The sequence below is a fragment of the Leptodactylus fuscus genome, chromosome 4 (assembly GCF_031893055.1).
Source record: "Leptodactylus fuscus isolate aLepFus1 chromosome 4, aLepFus1.hap2, whole genome shotgun sequence".
In the NCBI taxonomy this organism is placed as follows: domain Eukaryota; kingdom Metazoa; phylum Chordata; class Amphibia; order Anura; family Leptodactylidae; genus Leptodactylus; species Leptodactylus fuscus.
In genome coordinates this window covers 11,207,145-11,227,564 of record NC_134268.1, presented here as the reverse complement: position 1 = coordinate 11,227,564, position 20,420 = coordinate 11,207,145, and the positions used below count along the sequence as shown (strand labels likewise).

The following is a 20,420-nucleotide window of genomic DNA, read 5'->3' as shown; positions in this document are numbered from 1 at the left end:
GTACAATGTGATTCCTGCTGTGATTGTCAGGACAATTCTTTACAGGACAGACAATTCTTAGAAATGCCTCAATCTATGACCATGTGCACACCCGGGGAAAGGGTTGTTACCCTTCCAAAATGTGCAAAAATCTGCCCATATGGTCTAATAGGGCACTCGGAGGGGGGGTGAAGCATTAGGTTATTGCCTTTATAGGTGTCTCACGATATATCAGGGCTCTTACTCTATATGTGTCCCAATATATCAGGGCTCTTACTCTATATGTGTCCCAATATATCAGGGCTCTTACTCTGTATGTGTCCCGGTATATCAGGGCTCTTACTTTATATGTGTCCCGATATATCAGGGCTCTTACTCTATATGTGTCCCGGTATATCAGGGCTCTTACTTTATATGTGTCCCGATATATCAGGGCTCTTACTCTATATGTGTCCCGATATATCAGGGCTCTTCCATGTTGCACTTTGATGTAGTTTTATATGGATGCGGTCACTGTTACATATCTGTGATGTCATCACGTACATGAAGGTTTTATGCAGATCTCTGTATTATAGATGCCACATGACATCACCAACGTTCCATGATGTCACTATGGGTGTGGAATGTGTACAGTTCTTTACGTGAGCCATCTTGTGTCATTTGAGCCTGACATCTTGAAGTTGACGGTCGGTGCAGGTATGTAGCTCTTCACTCAATGCTGAGGCCTTATTCACACACTGGGGCAGATGACACAGCTATTGTTCAAACGTCAACTCTCATAGGTACGGCCGGCTTTACATCTTTATTTTTTTACAGGTTTATTTTGCTGCATCACGTCTGACAACCTGCACGTCCACATTCACACTCACACTCAGCACTTTCATCAGACACGCACAGATACACGGAAATGGCTGTACAGAGAGACGGATGCACGGAGACGGATGTATGGAGAGGGATGCATGGAGACGGATGCATGGAGACGGATGCATGGAGATGAATGCATGGAGAGGGATGCACGTACAGCCATAGCCGTACACACATACACACTCATACACACATACAAACACCTCTGTGCAAGGAGGAACAGGAGGAGCACTGCCAGAGCCCTGCAAAATGACCTCCAGCAGGCCACAAATGTGCATGTGTCTGCACAAACGGTTAGAAACCGACTCCATGAGGATGGTATGAAGGACTGACGTCCACAGATGAGGGTTGTGCTCACAGCCCAACACTGTGCAGGACGCTTGGCATTTGCCACGGAATACCAGATGAAAGAAGGTTCACACTGAGCACATGTGACAGACGTGACAGAATCTGGAGACGCCGTGGAGAGCGATCTGCTGCCTGCAACATCCTTCAGCATGACCGGTTTGACAGTGGGTCAACCAGAGGTAGCCTGACTGCCATTAGGTCCCGAGACGAGATCCTCAGACCCTTGTGAGACCTTATGCTGCTGCGGTTGGCCCAGGGTTCCTCCTAATGAAGACCCAGACCTCATGTGGCCGCAGTGTGTCAGCAGTTACTGCAAGATGAAGGCATTGAAGCTATGGACTGGCCCGCCCGTTCCCCAGACCTCAATCCGATTGATCACATCTGGGACATCATTGGTTAATAAATTTGATTTCCATTGATGATTTTTGAGTGAATTTTGATTTTGTCATCACATTCCACCTTGTACAGAGCAAAGTAGTCAATGAGAAGATTCAATTCAGATCTAGGAGGTGTTATTGGGGGGGCTTTATTTTTTTGAGCAGCGTCTATATATATATATATATATATATATATATATATATATATATATGGTGTAGTATACAGGTATATGTACAGGTTGTGTATTGTATATATATACTGTATATATATATATATATATATACACACTGTATATATATACACTGTATATATATACACTGTATATATATACACTGTATATATATACACTGTATATATATACACTGTATATATATATATATATATATATATATATATATATATATATAAAACCTATTTCTAATAACTATCCTACTAATATTATAGATATATTATATTATAATATTAAGAGCCAGGGCTCTTATCGCTCTATGAAAACACAGCTAACCCTTAGTGGATTGTGTACATGCATCTGCATATTATCTGATCTGCTCCAGGCAGTGCAGACAAACTGACGTGTCCAAACACCTTTATTCCAAATTGGCAGTTTGTCAATTTTCAACATGCCTGAAGAAATCTAATTTGTCGCGAACAACAATCAATCGGAACAAAGGGGGGGATCATCAACGCCAAGAACAAGTTCATTATATGGTGTCCCAGTGACCTGCCGAGATACCGGAACAATACTGGGCACAGCGCGAGGAATGAGTTCAGCGGCAGGACAGCTTGAAAGCTGCCGAAACGCCGCAGCAGGCAAACAATCGATGGCAGCAATTTGATCATCAACGCCAAAAACACGCAGGCGAAGTCTCGGGCAGAGGCTAGTTATGAATAGTTCCGTTTTATACATACCTCTATTATATAATAGTTCCCTCAGCCTTATTATTAATAGTTATTAGAAATAGCTCATATAGGTTACAATCTATCTATGTGCCAAATTTCATCCAAATCCGTTCAGACGTTTTTGTGTGATCGAGTAACAAACATCTAAACTTTTACATAGGATAGGATAGGATATTCTTGTACATAGGGGCAATATTATATTAGTTATATTCTTGTACATAGGGGCAGTATTATAGTAGTTATATTCTTGTACATAGGAGTAGTATTATAGTAGTTATATTCTTGTACATAGGAGTAGTATTATAGTAGTTATATTCTTGTACATAGGAGTAGTATTATAGTAGTTATATTCTTGTACATAGGAGGTAGTATTATAGTAGTGATATTCTTGTACATAGGAGTAGTATTATAGTAGTTATATTCTTGTACAGAGGAGCAGTATTATAGTAGTGATATTCTTGTACATAGGAGGTAGTATTAAAGTAGTTATATTCTTCTACATAGGAGTAGTATTATAGTAGTTATATTCTTGTACATAGGAAGTAGTATGATAGTAGTTATATTCTTGTACACAGGAGGTAGTAGTATAGTAGTTATATGCTTGTACATAGGAGTAGTATTATAGTAGTTATATTCTTGTACATAGGAGTAGTATTATAGTAGTTATATTCTTGTACATAGGACTAGTATTATAGTAGTTATATTCTTGTACATAGGAGCAGTATTATAGTAGTTATATTCTTGTACATAGGAGTAGTATTATAGTAGTTATATTCTTGTATATAGGAGGTAGTATGATAGTAGTTATATTCTTGTACATAGGCGCAGTATTATAGTAGTTATATTCTTGTACATAGGAGGTAGTATTATAGTAGTTATATTCTTGTATATAGGAGGTAGTATGATAGTAGTTATATTCTTGTACATAGGAGCAGTATTATAGTAGTTATATTCTTGTACATAGGAGGTAGTATTATAGTAGTTATATTCTTGTATATAGGAGGTAGTATGATAGTAGTTATATTCTTGTACATAGGCGCAGTATTATACTCCCAGAGTCTCCTATTCACCCCTTCATCTAACAGCCATACTAGATAGTACCTGAACACCTCTAGCCCTAATAGACTAGTATTACATAGACACCACTGAGTTGAATTGGCACCACATATTATTTTGGCCACCAGGAATTATTCTGGCAGCCCCTTTGACATTCCATGACTTATACAATGAGTTATATCCATCTATATGGGATAAGGAATTATTACATAGGCCTTTTTCTGATACCTAGGCAATTGTTGATCTTCCTGAATATATGACAGCAGAGAGCTCACACGTCACAGAGCAGATCCCCAGTCCTGAAGTTCTGAGCTTGTGGCACCACAAATGAAGCGATGAGGAAGGATCTAGTTATTTTCCTTTTAATTTAACATGAGGAATTGGTGACTTAATTGATCCTGGCGTGAACAAGCCTCAGCCCTCACAATAAGAGACATGCGTTACTAATGAATCCAGGCCTCGGTGAGACCAAGAGGTTTAATTTCATGCACCAAACACTCTCAACGTCTCAATCCATGTAATAAAACAAACCTGAGTAAAAGATGATCAGGATAAGAAGAAAAGCAAGATAATTCTATATGTATAAGTGTCTGTACTCCTATAGTATCCCAAGAGGGAAACCCATGTCCATGTGGAGGAAACCTGATCAAGACCCCACTAAAAACCAGTGCGGAGTATTACATGGACAGTCATTCATCTGTACAGCCACCATGTAAAGTCACATACCTTAACAAAAGCAGAATAGTGAGCGCAGCTCTGGAGTATAATACAGGATAAGTAATGTAATGTATGTACACAGTGACTGCACCAGCAGAATAGTGAGCGCAGCTCTGGAGTATAATACAGGATAAGTAATGTAATGTATGTACACAATGACTGTACCAGCAGAATAGTGAGCGCAGCTCTGGAGTATAATACAGGATAAGTAATGTAATGTATGTACACAGTGACTGTACCAGCAGAATAGTGAGCGCAGCTCTGGAGTATAATACAGGATAAGTAATGTAATGTATGTACACAGTGACTGCACCAGCAGAATAGTGAGCGCAGCTCTGGAGTATAATACAGGATAAGTAATGTAATGTATGTACACAGTGACTGCACCAGCAGAATAGTGAGCGCAGCGCTGGAGTATAATACAGGATAAGTAATGTAATGTATGTACACAGTGACTGCACCAGCAGAATAGTGAGTGCAGCTCTGGAGTATAATATAGGATAAGTAATGTAATGTATGTACACAGTGACTGTACCAGCAGAATAGTGAGTGCAGCTCTGGAGTATAATATAGGATAAGTAATGTAATGTAATGTACACAGTGACTGCACCAGCAGAATAGTGAGCGCAGCTCTGGAGTATAATACAGGATAAGTAATGTAATGTATGTACACAGTGACTGTACCAGCAGAATAGTGAGCGCAGCTCTGGAGTATAATATAGGATAAGTAATGTAATGTATGTACACAGTGACTGCACCAGCAGAATAGTGAGTGCAGCTCTGGAGTATAATACATGATAAGTAATGTAATGTAATGTACACAGTGACTGCACCAGCAGAATAGTGAGCGCAGCTCTGGAGTATAATACATAATAAGTAATGTAATGTATGTACACAGTGACTGTACCAGCAGAATAGTGAGCGCAGCTCTGGAGTATAATATAGGATAAGTAATGTAATGTATGTACACAATGACTGTACCAGCAGAATAGTGAGCACAGCTCTGGAGTATAATACATAATAAGTAATGTAATGTATGTACACAGTGACTGTGCCAGCAGAATAGTGAGCGCAGCTCTGGAGTATAATACAGGATAAGTAATGTAATGTATGTACACAGTGACTGTACCAGCAGAATAGTGCGCACAGCTCTGGAGTATAATATAGGATAAGTAATGTAATGTATGTACACAGTGACTGCACCAGCAGAATAGTGAGCACAGCTCTGGAGTATAATACAGGATAAGTAATGTAATGTATGTACACAGTGACTGCACCAGCAGAATAGTGAGCACAGCTCTGGAGTATAATACAGGATACAGGATGTTTTTGAATCTTTCTCTATTCTTCATTGTGCTCAGAAAGCTTAGGGGCATTCTCCTGTGTTCTGAGCACAGCATTGTCATCCATTCCAGCGCTGCCTTTCTTCTGCTTTCTCAGCCAGTCTCCTCCCCTTCTTATAGGAGACCATCAGAAAATGGTCGATGGAAATGAAGAAAGGTGGCGCTGGAATGGCTGACAACGCTATGCTCAGAGCACAGACAAACACCCGTATTCTTTCTGAGCACAGAAGAAAAATTGAAAAACGGCGGCACGGACCTTCAAGAAAGAGGTAAGAGATGAGTAGCCTTTATAGAGACCATTCCTAAGTGCTTTTAGTTTAAAAAGTGTTTTTTAATGATAGAATCTAGAAATGAGCGAGTACTATTCGAAACGGTAGTTTTGAATAGCCCATTCCCATAGAAATGAATGGATACAGCCGGCACGCAGCTGGGGCCAGCGTCCTTCCGCTTAACCCACAGCGCGCCGGCTGCTCCCATTCATTCCTATGGGAGCGTGCTATTCAAAACTACCGTTTCGAATAGTACTCGCTCATCCCTTTAAAGCACAGATAGCAAATAAGTCATATTTTGCAAACAATAAGGACACTTACCCTGATCAGATAAAAAGTCCAACATGGTCTGCAGGAGGAAGGATAGATGCCGAACACATAGAGCGGGGTTGCCCATCCTCCGGGAGGCGTACACAAGCTCATGTAATAACCGCATCTGCACGGCGGCCCATCCTCTGTGTGCACCTAAAGGGAAGGTGGAACAAAACTTCAGTCCTCTGACTACAAGCAGATTATAAATGCAGTAAGGAAGATCATGGACCGATTTCCCCCCTGGAAATACCCGCTCAGCCAATCCCTGGAAGAGGCGGGTCTCCCCGGAGGGCTGTCATTGGTTGAGTGGCCGTTTCCTATATGACGTGACAAGACCAGGAAATAGAGATCAGCAGGGATCTGGTAAGTGTCGGAAAGCACCCGCAGGTGGTCATGAGGGGGTAATGCTTCTTTATTTTATTCTGCTCCTATTCCTAAGAATTGAGTTCCCCCTAGTGGCGACTGTCAGCAGCACTAAAACTAGATTTGCTTTTTCTGCGAGCAGAGGAGGCAACCATGCTTTATAGGAAAGGATAACGAACTGGGATTTGTAGTGCAATGACGATAATCCGCCTCCGCGTCTGTGACTAACATCAGCGTATCAATCCCATTCGATGATATTACAATGAAATGAGTCTCGTTTCAATTAAATTCTGCAACAAAAAAAAAAAAAAAACGTAACAACTATCCCAATTTATTCCCCAAATTTCTGTTTGTCAGACAACTCCCGGAGCATCCCGCGCCTTGGCTCAGTTCCACCGCACTGAACATCTTAATAACTTTTAACATCCATCCGACTTCTCTACCCCGATAATCCAGAATTAATTTTCTCCGGAGCTGCGCTCTCTCTCTTTCTCTTTCCCCGGCTCTCACATTAGGCAGAGTCACACAAGAGAAGACTTTGCTATTCTTTTCTTTTGCTGCCTTTTGTTTTGCTTCTTAGAACAGATTAGGAGCGGCGCCGCAGTCACTGGAAGCTTTGCTGCCGGCGACCACAAAATGAAATTAAAATATTAAACACAGATTTATAAAAGCTTTTTATACTTCAGCAATCCGTGGCAAAAAAATAAAAAAAAATTTGGAAAAAAAACAACAAAAAAACGGGAAAGCAACCAAGGACGAGGCTTTCATGTCGCTGACAAAGGAGAACATTAAACGTTCCGAAGTGAGATCACAGAGCGCGGAGAAAGCCGACGACATATCTGTGTGTGCGCAGGTGTCTACGGGCAAACATCGCGCCCAAGGTAAGAAAGAAACCACCGGACCGAGGAGCGCGGATTCGGTATTTTTCTTTGCACTTTTCTTACCTTTTTTTTTCCATTTTCGTCTCTTAGATTAAATGGTTTCTAACGTTTCAGCAAAACTTTGCATAAAGAAATAGTGGAAGCAAATATAAGACTTTGTAACTTATCAGAGATAAGACTGATCCACAAAAAAAAAAATGCTTTCTTCTCCACAGATCAGGCTCATTTCTTGTTATCTACCACTCCTTCCTCCTACAACAACGTTCACTCTGAACTCTCGTCTTGAGTAGAACAGAAGGAAACAAAGATGTCGTATTACGTGGATTTAAGAAACTTTGTAATTTACTTTAAACAGAGAAAAATGCTTCTTTCTCTGCAGATGAGGCTCATTTCCTACAATCCATCCCTCCTCCTTACATTGGCATTCACTCTAAAATCTCTGCTGAATCCATCTTGACATGGACAGAAGGTGAAATGGTGTCATAGCACATCTCACAACAGATATAAGAAAATTCGTAATATAGCTTATCATAGAAAAATGCTCCTTTCTCCGTGGATCAGCCTCATTTACTGCTGCTCTGACACTGCACTGACATTCACTCGGATGTCATCTTGAGATGGAAAGAAGGTCACAAAAGTGTCATACCGCATCTCACAGCGGATATAAGAAACTGTATAACATATTTTATCAGAGAAAAATGCTTCTTTCTCCGATGATCAGGTTCATTTCCTGCTATTCATCCCTTCTATCTACATTGAGATTCACTCTCAAATGTCTGCTGAATCCGACCTAAGGCAGACAGAAGATCACAAAAGATTACCATCACAGATGAAACCATCTTGAAATGGACAGAATCAAAAAGATGTCATACTGCCTCTCACAACAGATCTAAGAAACTTTGTAATGTATATTAAAGAAAATGCTCCTTTCTCCACTCATCAGGATCATTTCCTGCTGCCAGGAAAGCTCTTGCTCTACCTCCCCATTCAGTTTTCCCACTGATACACTCTTCCTTAAAGGAGCTGTCAGGCTTAAAGGGGTTGTCCTACAAAGTGAGATCAACAGGACCTTTCTCCCAGTCATCCTGAGCGCAGCCAGGCAGAATATTGGCAGGGCTGATGGTGGTCATCACTCCCACACATTTCAATGGGGATGCCAGAGATAGCCGAAGTACTGCGCTCAGGTTGAGTGTTGAGCAGGGAAAGACCCTGCTAACTTCAATTTATGGGGCAACCCCTTTAAGCTTTGTGGGATAATCCCTTTAAGCTCCTGGACCGATCGACTGAACGGAGCCACTTCCGGTGCCCGTCCTATACACTATACAGGGTCAACTGGAGAAAGCTCCATCCCCTATATAAGTGTCCCACGTCATCACTGTAGCTCACCTCCCACTGACTTCAATAAGCACGGAGCTGCCATGATGGCGCCCACAGGAGATGGCGTTTTCTGCTTCAGGCCCTGTATTGTGTATTGTGATCAGTCCAGAGCTCGCTAATGCCCCCCACTGATCAGGATGGGCCATTAAAAGCTCCAGTGCGGACAACCCATAAACTCCATGCTACGATCCTAACCCTGTACATCCCGTAGCTCCACCATTCATACTGCACTTCTATTATCTCATACTCCAGTCACATTAAAAGCTGCAGCGACAATTCTGCATTTTCCTCTTGTATGTGTCCTCTGCTCATTCAGTGTATTTATAAAGCAGCGGTGCATCGCAGGAGGTGAAACCGAATTGTAAGCCAGCAGAGTCTTGGATGCAGCTCTGGATGTGACTGGAGAAGAATAAGTACATGGTACACGTGATAGTCAGGCATGTACTCTTCTTGTATTACCTTTGCTGAAATCTTTAGGGTCCAGAGATAAGCTATAGCCGGGCAATGTCTCCAGGAGGAGCTTGTAACAAGCCTTCCAGCCCGGCTCAGGGATTGTGGGGGCCACACACTGCATGGCAGCCACCCGCTTGAAGAAAGCAGATTTCCGGTGGAAGCCGATAAGCTCATACAGCTCAGACAGGACGCTGTAGCGCTGGATCTTCTCCTCCTCCGAAAGCTACAAAAAAAAAAGAAAAATCACATTATTATTTAACATTGTGCCATATCTAATCCTCTACAGCTGCGACCAGTGGTTCCAGCTCATGCCTCCCCACTTGGTGCTACTTACACTTTTCCTCATGCTTTACACTGCAGCAGCTCTCCATGTGCGTTCACTACAGACTGAATCCATTACAGTATCATTTCTATCACCCAGAACCCACATGAAAGACTCTGAAAAATTCTGGATTATAGGACGGTCTGAGATACGACTACTACTCCTAGGAGGCTTCAGCTACGTCTTGTAAGGCTACGATCACATGACATACCGACAGCGCCCGAAAGATCCCACTGACTAGACCAGGACCCATCATCGTTCTACAGCTCTTTTATTGGGATTTTGCTAGTATTTTTTGTACAGAATCTGCCTCCTGCTCAGCTTACTTTACACAAAAATTTGGCCCACATTGTTGCTTAAGCCACATCCCTTTACTACTAAGCCATGCCCCTTTACTACTAAGCCACTGCCCTTTACTACTAAGTCACACCACTTTACCACTAAGTCACAGCCCTTTACTACTAAGCCAGTCCTTTACTACTAAGCCACGCCCCCTTTACTACTAAGCCACTGCCCTTTACTACTAAGCCACTGCCCTTTACTACTAAGCCACTGCCCTTTACTACTAAGCCACACTCCTTTACTACTAAGCCAGTCCTTTACTACTAAGCCACACCCCCTTTACTACTAAGCCACGCCCTTTACTACTAAGCCACACTCCTTTACTACCAAGCCACACCCCTTTACTACTAAGCCAGTCCTTTACTACTAAGCCACACCCCCTTTACTACTAAGCCATGCCCCTTTACTACTAAGTCACACCACTTTACCACTAAGTCACAGCCCTTTACTACTAAGCCAGTCCTTTACTACTAAGCCACGCCCCCTTTACTACTAAGCCACGCCCTTTACTACTAAGCCACACTCCTTTACTACTAAGCCACACCCCCTTTCCTACTAAGCCACTGCCCTTTACTACTAAGCCACGCCCTTTACTACTAAGCCACACTCCTTTACTACTAAGCCATACCCCTTTACTACTAAGCCAGTCCTTTACTGCTAAGCCACACCCCCTTTACTACTAAGCCATGCCACTTTACTAAGCCACACCCCCTTTACTACTAAGCCACTGCCCTTTACTACTAAGTCACACCCCTTTACTACTAAGCCATGCCCCTTTACTACTAAGCCACACCCCTTTACTACTAAGCCACTGCCCTTTACTACTAAGTCACAGCCCTTTGCTACTAAGCCAGTCCTTTACTACTAAGCCACACCCCCTTTACTACTAAGCCACTGCCCTTTACTACTAAGCCACACCCTTTACTAAGCCACACTCCTTTACTACTAAGCCACACCCCTTTACTACTAAGCCAGTCCTTTACTACTAAGCCAGTCCTTTACTACTAAGCCACACCCCCTTTACTACTAAGCCATGCCACTTTACTACTAAGCCACACCCCCTTTACTACTAAGTCACACCCCCTTTACTACTAAGCCACAGCCCGTTACTAAGCCACACCCCCTTTACTACCAAGCCACACCCCTTTACTATAAAGCCACTGCCCTTTACTACTAAGCTGCACCCCCTTTACTACTAAGCCGCACCCCCTTTACTACTAAGCCACTGCCCTTTACTACCAAGCCACACCCCCTTTACTATAAAGCCACTGCCCTTTACTACTAAGCTGCACCCCCTTTACTACTAAGCCACACCCTTTACTACTAAGCCACACCCCCTTTACTACTAAGCCATGCCACTTTACTAAGCCACACCCCCTTTACTACTAAGCCATGCCACTTTACTAAGTCACACCCCTTTACTACTAAGCCATGCCCCTTTACTACTAAGCCACACCCCTTTACTACTAAGCCACTGCCCTTTACTACTAAGTCACACCACTTTACCACTAAGTCACAGCCCTTTGCTACTAAGCCAGTCCTTTACTACTAAGCCACACCCCCTTTACTACTAAGCCACTGCCCTTTACTACTAAGCCAGTCCTTTACTACTAAGCCACTGCCCTTTACTACTAAGCCACACTCCTTTACTACTAAGCCACACCCCTTTACTACTAAGCCAGTCCTTTACCACTAAGCCACACCCCCTTTACTACTAAGCCATGCCACTTTACTACTAAGCCACACCCCCTTTACTACTAAGACAAACCCCTTTACTACTAAGCCACACCCACTTTACTACTAAGTCACACCCCCTTTACTACTAAGCCACAGCCCATTACTAAGCCACACCCCCTTTACTACAAGCCACACCCCTTTACTATAAAGCCACTGCCCTTTACTACTAAGCTGCACCCCCTTTACTACTAAGCCACTGCCCTTTACTACTAAGCCACACCCCCTTTACTATAAAGCCACTGCCCTTTACTACTAAGCTGCACCCCCTTTACTACTAAGCCACACCCTTTACTACTAAGCCACACCCCTTTACTACTAAGCCAGTCCTTTACTACTAAGCCACACCCCCTTTACTACTAAGCCATGCCACTTTACTACTAAGCCACACTCCCTTCACTACTAAGCCACTGCCTTTTACTACTAAGCCACACCCCTTTACTACTAAGCCACGCCCCTTAGTACTAAGTCACACCCCTTTACTACTAAGCCATGCCCTTTACTAAGCCACACCCCCTTTACTACTAAGCCATGCCACTTTACTACTAAGCCACACCCCCTTCACTACTAAGCCACTGCCCTTTACTACTAAGCCATACCCCTTTGCTACTAAGCCACACCCCTTTGCTACTAAGCCACGCCCCTTTACTACTAAGCCACACACCCTTTACTAAGAAACCACAACCCCGTAGATTAAAAAAAATGGCTAAAATACGTAATAATACGTAATACAGTAAAAATAACTTGAATGAGGCCTAAAAGTCTCTTTACAGCAGCCAATCAGAGCTCAGCTTTCACTTTTCCAACGTCATCTTTGTTGCCCATGGCAACCGAAGTTCAGCCTTCATTCTTCCAGGTCATACTTGTTACCTATAACAACCAATCACAGCACTGCTTTCATTTTCCACAGCTCTGCTGTCCATAGCAAACAAAGCTCTGCTGTCAGTCCTCCTCAGCTCTGAGCCCCCCCGAGGCCCAGTCCGTTGCCCCCATATTGGGACATGTAAAGCGCTACAGAAGTTGATGGCGCTATAAGGCATAGTTCACAGAATTTTGCGCAAAATTACGCGCGTTACACGCCCGTATGTCGATCCATTGAAATGAATGGGATCTGTTTTGAGCGCTCACATTCTGAGACGTGTATACGTGCAGGAATTCGCGCGTGTTAGCTAAGCCTAACATCTCACCATTGTACGTTAGACGAGCCACTTAACCCCTTCCCGACATGCGCCGTAATAGTACGGCGCATGTCGGGTGTGTAACTATGGGGACCTCCTGGGAGCCGGGCAGCCGCCATAGCCGCCGGGTGTCTACTGCTTTAAGCAGTAGACAATCGGCTCTGATGCCTCCGATCGGTCCCCGGACCAATCGGAGGCATTAACCCCTCTGGCGCTGCGGTCAAAGGTGCCGGAGGCACCATTTTCCCGGCGGCGCATGGGCGCCGCCATTTTGCCCGGGATCACCGGCTCCTGGAGCATGCTCCAGGGCTGACATCCCATTGCCATGACAGCCGGGAGCCTTGTTAAGGGCTCCCAGCCAGTCTGCAAATTCTCTCTTTTGCAGTCTGGTCTATGCAGCCTGCAAAAGAAAGGATGCTTTTTTGTAATGCATTGCATTAGTGATCAGACCCCCTGGGGTTCAACACCCCTAGGGGGTCTAATAAATGCAAAAAAAAAAAAGTTAAAAAAAAAAAAAATATATATATAAAAAGAATTAAAAGTTCAAATCCCCCCCTTTCCCTAGAACACATATAAAAGTAGTTAAAAACTGTGAATCACATACATGTTAGGTATCCCCGCGTCCGAAATCGCCCGTTCTACAAATCTATAAAAATATTTTTCCTGTTCAGTAAACGCCGTAGCGGGAAAAATAGTCGAAAGTGCCAAACCGCCGTTTTTTCACTGTTTTGATTCTGATAAAAATTTGAATAAAAAGTGATCAAAGCAATAACATTTCCCGAAAATGGTAGAACTAAAAAGTACACCCGGCCCCGCAAAAAAAGACGCCCTATGCATCCCCGTACACTTACGTATAAAAAAGTTACGGCCGTCGGAATATGACGACTTTTAGAAAAAAAAATTTTAACACAGTTTTGGAATTTTTTTTAGGGGTCAAAATGTAAATAAAACCAAATAAATTTGGTATCCCTGGAACCGTACCGAAACACAGAATACAGGGGACAGGTCATTGTGGCTGCACAGTGAACGCCGTAAAACCAAAGCCCCTAAGAAAGTCGCAGAAATGCATTTTTTCTTCAAATCCACCCCATTCTGAATTTTTTTCCTGCTTCCCAGTACATTATATAGAATAATTAATGGTGGCATCATGAAGAAAAATTTGTCCCGCAAAAATTAAGACCTCATATGGCTCTGGGAGCGGAGAAATAAAAAAGTTATGGGGTTTAGAAGGAGGGGAGTCAAAAACGAAAAACGAAAATCAAAAAATGCCATCGGCGGGAAGGGGTTAATACACTTGTTGCATCTTTGGCGGTCTGTGTGCGCATCAGCTCCGATCTGGTGTACATTTGCACTACAATTTCAGCTAATTTCAAATAACTCTTCTAGGCGGTGCGAGCCCTCCTCCCAATAAACCCCCTACCTCCATTTTCTTTTCACATACGCCGTCATATTGTAGAATACTTCTAGGCCCGCTATGCTAAAGGCAGAAGTATTAGATCACAGTATGTACAGAAGAAAATGTCAGAGCGCCCCCTGGTGCGTCCTCCAGCTCATCACGATCATCTATAAAGGAACGGTATTAAAGGGCCGGTAACCCTAAAGACGCCTGCATATAACAGTGCAGCAGCATTATAAGATATAACATGTCTCGGCCCATTGAGGAAAGTGACGTTACTCTGAACCCCCGGATGAAATGGCAGACAACATAGAGCAATAGTTTGCATGATAACGCAAAGCAAAGGGAAAAATGGCGGCTTAGATTTGTTTTGTTTTTTAACTCCTAGGCCCCCTTCCCTAACCTGGACAGGCTGACAACAGGGACTAATAGCATGTAAAGGATATGTGGGATTATGGAAGCAGATATTGGTCACTTCTGTACTCTGAGGCAGCGTCTCTCCCCTCCGTCTGAAATGGCTGATAACAGGGAACAATAGCAGTGACTGGCACTGCAAGAGGGGACTGTAGGAGCGGTGTGTCCCTGAAGGGATCCTTAGACCCAGACCCTTAGACTGCCACCGACCCGGGAGGGTAACAGGTTGTCAGTGACGCCCATCTATAGTCTGACTAATGCCGCAAAACATAAAAATAACAGTGGACAAAAAGAACTTTTAGAACATCGCGCCAATGACCAGTAAGGGCGCATTCACACGGAGTAACGTGCCGCATGACCTGGCACGTAAACGCCGTGTGAGATTTTGAGTGCCGTATTCGCTGCCATTGATTTCAATGGGAGCCTGGATCGTATACGCCGCGTTATTTTGCGGCTGCAAAATCACGGCCGCAAAATAACGCGGCGTATACGAGACTAACTCCCAATGAAATCAATGGGAGCGTATACTGCACTCAAAATCTCACACGGCGTATACGTGCCAGGTCACACGGCACGTTAATGCACCCTAAGGAGTCATGGCAGCCCAATTGCGCCTTGAATATGTGGCAGTGGCCCCTCCCTCCGGACATGACTGCAGGTCGGGCGCATCACCTCAAGTCATTTGCAGCACCATCCAATGCTTGTGCAGTAAAGCAAGGTATACAGCTTGGACTCCATCTACAGTGGTTGCCATAGTAGGTGGCCTGGTAAAGCCGGGTAAGCGACAAGCCAGAATGACCCGTAAGAGCCGTGGTCATTAAGGGGTTAATTGAAGCTATTTATGGAACAGGCTCTATGTATATGTATATGAGAGCGGAGCAAGTCACTGAGCCAATGTCCCGTAGTCATAGAACATGCAAGAACATTGAATTATAAAGCTCTAGCGCCACCTAATGGCCAATTGTAGAAAGAGCAGCTTCAAAGACTTAGACCGCTGCACTGAGGAACTGACTGGTCAGGGCGGCCGGAGAGAAACTGTAGGGAACGACAGATGGCTGCTCACATGATACTTGGCTTCTCAATCATCTGTAATGTATCTTCCGCCCGTCAATCGCAGAGTTTTAATATATTTCCACTCATTTATTCCAAAACTTTTTTCATTATTGCAAACATGTACATATCCTTAAAATCCGCTAAAAGTGCAATTTTTCTGAAGATGGTGGCGGCAGCCCTAGTAGTATAGTGTGACTGGCTCACCTGGCGCAGATTTATATAGACCACGTTCTGCAGAAATTCGGAGGCCTCCATGCTCTTCTTCTGTATGGCGAGGACCCGCACAGCCTTGACACAGGCCTCCAGCTCGATGACTCCGGCCGCCTTGGACTAAAGATAAAACATATGATGATTATAATAGAGCCGCCGAGGTGTCCCATCAATGACCGCAGATATGTCATCTCTAAATCCCGCACAAGACCCTGCAATCTCATGTACTGCTATATGGCGACATTACAGTCCAGTGGTTTGTGCAGCATTTCATCACGCGGACCCTCCGGATCCTCCGCAGTCCTAAAAGTATATATGGGGGTACCAGGGATCCCAGATCTTATCATCTGTAGGGGCCCATTAGTGTGGGTAGAGTTTACATAACATACCTTCCCATAGTAAGAGATGGCCTCCTTGTACTTCTCTATGATATCTTCGGGGCTCAGGCAGTTTTTGGCACGTCCGATCTCTGTGCTGGCGTCCATGTTGATCCCATTAGTGGAAAGAGCACCTGGAAACATATATGTTATTAAACGCTACTACCACTCCTGCCATCTTCTCTCACCTCACTCCTGGATAAGAGGCGGACTACCCTCTTCTTTTTGGGGATGGCTTTAGAGTATACCCCCTACCAGAGATTGTGGGGTCACTAACCCTGCACCCCTGACTGCAGTGCCTCTTATTGTTTTATAGAGAGTGAAAAGCAAAGACATTATATATTGCAGCAGGAGACGTAGAATTTATTATGCAGCGCCCCCTTGTGGACAAAGAATTTAAGATGTTACAGGTCTCAACAGGCTCCATGACATTGACTTGGGACAAGTAAGAGTCTGTGCAGCAAGACATGCTCCTGAAGGCCAGGCCCAACCAATTGCCATGTTTGTATCCTGAGCTATGAGTATAAAAACATGATACGAGAAAAGATGTTCAGCTTTAATGGTCAGAACAAAAACAATAAGAACCCGAAAAGGGACCATTGTCTGCTAAAAGCAGTTGTCACTTCCCTTCCCCCACTCTTCTTGGCTGCTCATACACAGCAGGGGGCGATAGCGAGCACTTACCTGGATCTATAAGAACCTCCTGAGCTCCTGATCCCATAAAAAGCAAGAAAAAAAAAGATGTAAAGTCAGACATGGCCACAACAAGATTAATTAAAATTAAATAAATTTGATCTGTCAGCACCCCTTAAAACATCAGTGGTTAATATTGTCTATAGGATGGAAAGTGAAAATCCTGTTACTGTCTCCTCCATAACAATACCCGGGACCCCTCCATCATACCTGGCCTGTGCCGCTTGCCAGAATCCGCAGAGAGAGTTGGGTTCTGCGTCCGGCGAGCTCCTGACTTTCCTCCAGTTCCGGTCGGGTAATGATGGATCACAGATGCAGAGCAAAGGCCTTCCAAGGCGGCTGCAGAAAGAGCAGAAGACATAGAGGTTACACAGGGTCTGAGAATACAGGGGGGCACATACTTTCAGGGATAAACAGGCTGGACTTCAGGATGAAACATTTCACATAAATTGATACATTGTAACAAACTATCAGGACAGGAGAGAAATGAGTGAGAATGCAAGTAACTAGGCTGTAGTATTTTCCCCAGGATGTGTCCTCCTAGTGATCCGGAACAATCCATCTCTTACCTCCCAACCACACAAAGTCATTGACGGCTCTCAGGAGCTCCACGGCCATGTGATAGTGGACCAGAGCGTCCTGCAGCATCCCGGCCTGAAGGCTCAAATCACCCACATGTTTCCGCATGCGACCCTGACAGCGCTTCTTATAATGCCTGGGGATGAACAACACCACACAATATGGAGGTAAAGTGATGTGCAGCTCTGGAGTATAATACAGGATAAGTAATGTAATGTATGTACACAGTGACTGCACCAGCAGAATAGTGAGCGCAGCTCTGGGGTATAATACAGGATAAGTAATGTAATGTATGTACACAGTGACTGCACCAGCAGAATAGTGAGCGCAGCTCTGGAGTATAATACAGGATAAGTAATGTAATGTAATGTATGTACACAGTGACTGTACCAGCAGAATAGTGAGCGCAGCTCTGGAGTATAATACAGGATAAGTAATGTAATGTATGTACACAGTGACTGTACCAGCAGAATAGTGAGCGCAGCTCTGGAGTATAATACAGGATAAGTAATGTAATGTATGTACACAGTGACTGCACCAGCAGAATAGTGAGCGCAGCTCTGGAGTATAATACAGGATAAGTAATGTAATGTATGTACACAGTGACTGCACCAGCAGAATAGTGAGCGCAGCTCTGGAGTATAATACAGGATAAGTAATGTAATGTATGTACACAGTGACTGCACCAGCAGAATAGTGAGCGCAGCTCTGGAGTATAATACAGGATAAGTAATGTAATGTATGTACACAGTGACTGTACCAGCAGAATAGTGAGCGCAGCTCTGGAGTATAATACAGGATAAGTAATGTAATGTATGTACACAGTGACTGTACCAGCAGAATAGTGAGCGCAGCTCTGGAGTATGATACAGGATAAGTAATGTAATGTATGTACACAGTGACTGTACCAGCAGAATAGTGAGCGCAGCTCTGGAGTATGATACAGGATAAGTAATGTATGTACACAGTGACTGCACCAGCAGAATAGTGAGCGCAGCTCTGGAGTATAATACAGGATAAGTAATGTAATGTATGTACACAGTGACTGTACCAGCAGAATAGTGAGCGCAGCTCTGGAGTATAATACAGGATAAGTAATGTAATGTATGTACACAGTGACTGCACCAGCAGAATAGTGAGCGCAGCTCTGGAGTATAATACAGGATAAGTAATGTAATGTATGTACACAGTGACTGTACCAGCAGAATAGTGAGCGCAGCTCTGGAGTATAATACAGGATAAGTAATGTAATGTATGTACACAAAGACTGTACCAGCAGAATAGTGAGCGCAGCTCTGGAGTATAATACAGGATAAGTAATGTAAGGTATGTACACAGTGACTGTACCAGCAGAATAGTGAGCGCAGCTCTGGAGTATACTACAGGATAAGTAATGTAATGTATGTACACAGTGACTGCACCAGCAGAATAGTGAGCGCAGCTCTGGAGTATAATACAGGATAAGTAATGTAATGTATGTACACAGTGACTGCACCAGCAGAATAGTGAGTGCAGCTCTGGAGTATAATACAGGATAAGTAATGTAGTGTATGTACACAGTGACTGTACCAGCAGAATAGTAAGCGCAGCTCTGGAGTATAATACAGGATAAGTAATGTAATGTATGTACACAGTGACTGCACCAGCAGAATAGTGAGCGCAGCTCTGGAGTATAATACAGGATAAGTAATGTAATGTATGTACACAGTGACTGCACCAGCAGAATAGTGAGCGCAGCTCTGGAGTATAATACAGGATAAGTAATGTAATGTAATGTATGTACACAGTGACTGTACCAGCAGAATAGTGAGCGCAGCTCTGGAGTATAATACAGGATAAGTAATGTAATGTATGTACACAGTGACTGTACCAGCAGAATAGTGAGCGCAGCTCTGGAGTATAATACAGGATAAGTAATGTAATGTATGTACACAGTGACTGCACCAGCAGAATAGTGAGCGAAGCTCTGGAGTATAATACAGGATAAGTAATGTAATGTATGTACACAGTGACTGCACCAGCAGAATAGTGAGCGCAGCTCTGGAGTATAATACAGGATAAGTAATGTAATGTATGTACACAGTGACTGCACCAGCAGAATAGTGAGCGCAGCTCTGGAGTATAATACAGGATAAGTAATGTAATGTAATGTATGTACACAGTGACTGTACCAGCAGAATAGTGAGCGCAGCTCTGGAGTATAATACAGGATAAGTAATGTAATGTATGTACACAGTGACTGTACCAGCAGAATAGTGAGCGCAGCTCTGGAGTATAATACAGGATAAGTAATGTAATGTATGTACACAGTGACTGCACCAGCAGAATAGTGAGCGCAGCTCTGGAGTATAATACAGGATAAGTAATGTAATGTATGTACACAGTGACTGCACCAGCAGAATAGTGAGCGCAGCTCTGGAGTATAATACAGGATAAGTAATGTAATGTATGTACACAGTGACTGCACCAGCAGAATAGTGAGCGCAGCTCTGGAGTATAATACAGGATAAGTAATGTAATGTATGTACACAGTGACTGCACCAGCAGAATAGTGAGCGCAGCTCTGGAGTATAATACAGGATAAGTAGTGTAATGTCTGTATACAGTGACTGCACCAGCAGAATAGTGAGCGCAGCTCTGGAGTATAATACAGGATAAGTAATGTAATGTATGTACACAGTGACTGTACCAGCAGAATAGTGAGCGCAGCTCTGGAGTATAATACAGGATAAGTAGTGTAATGTCTGTACACAGTGACTGCACCAGCAGAATAGTGAGCGCAGCTCTGTAGTATAATACAGGATAAGTAATGTAATGTATGTACACAGTGACTGTACCAGCAGAATAGTGAGCGCAGCTCTGGAGTATAATACAGGATAAGT

At 43.5% G+C, this 20,420-nt stretch overlaps 1 protein-coding gene across 1 annotated transcript in view; it reads right to left on the bottom strand.

Moving 5' to 3' along the window:
• Positions 1 to 20,420, bottom strand: part of TRAPPC9 (trafficking protein particle complex subunit 9) — a 71,910-nt gene that overhangs the window by 41,617 nt on the left and 9,873 nt on the right. The window contains exons 3-9 of the mRNA XM_075271944.1: positions 17,529 to 17,674; positions 17,170 to 17,298; positions 16,951 to 16,977; positions 16,279 to 16,400; positions 15,884 to 16,009; positions 9,247 to 9,463; positions 6,176 to 6,319 (exon numbers count right to left, since the gene is read on the bottom strand). Coding sequence (XP_075128045.1) covers positions 6,176 to 6,319; positions 9,247 to 9,463; positions 15,884 to 16,009; positions 16,279 to 16,400; positions 16,951 to 16,977; positions 17,170 to 17,298; positions 17,529 to 17,674 — 911 coding nt within the window. The remainder of the gene's footprint in view (positions 1 to 6,175; positions 6,320 to 9,246; positions 9,464 to 15,883; positions 16,010 to 16,278; positions 16,401 to 16,950; positions 16,978 to 17,169; positions 17,299 to 17,528; positions 17,675 to 20,420) is intronic.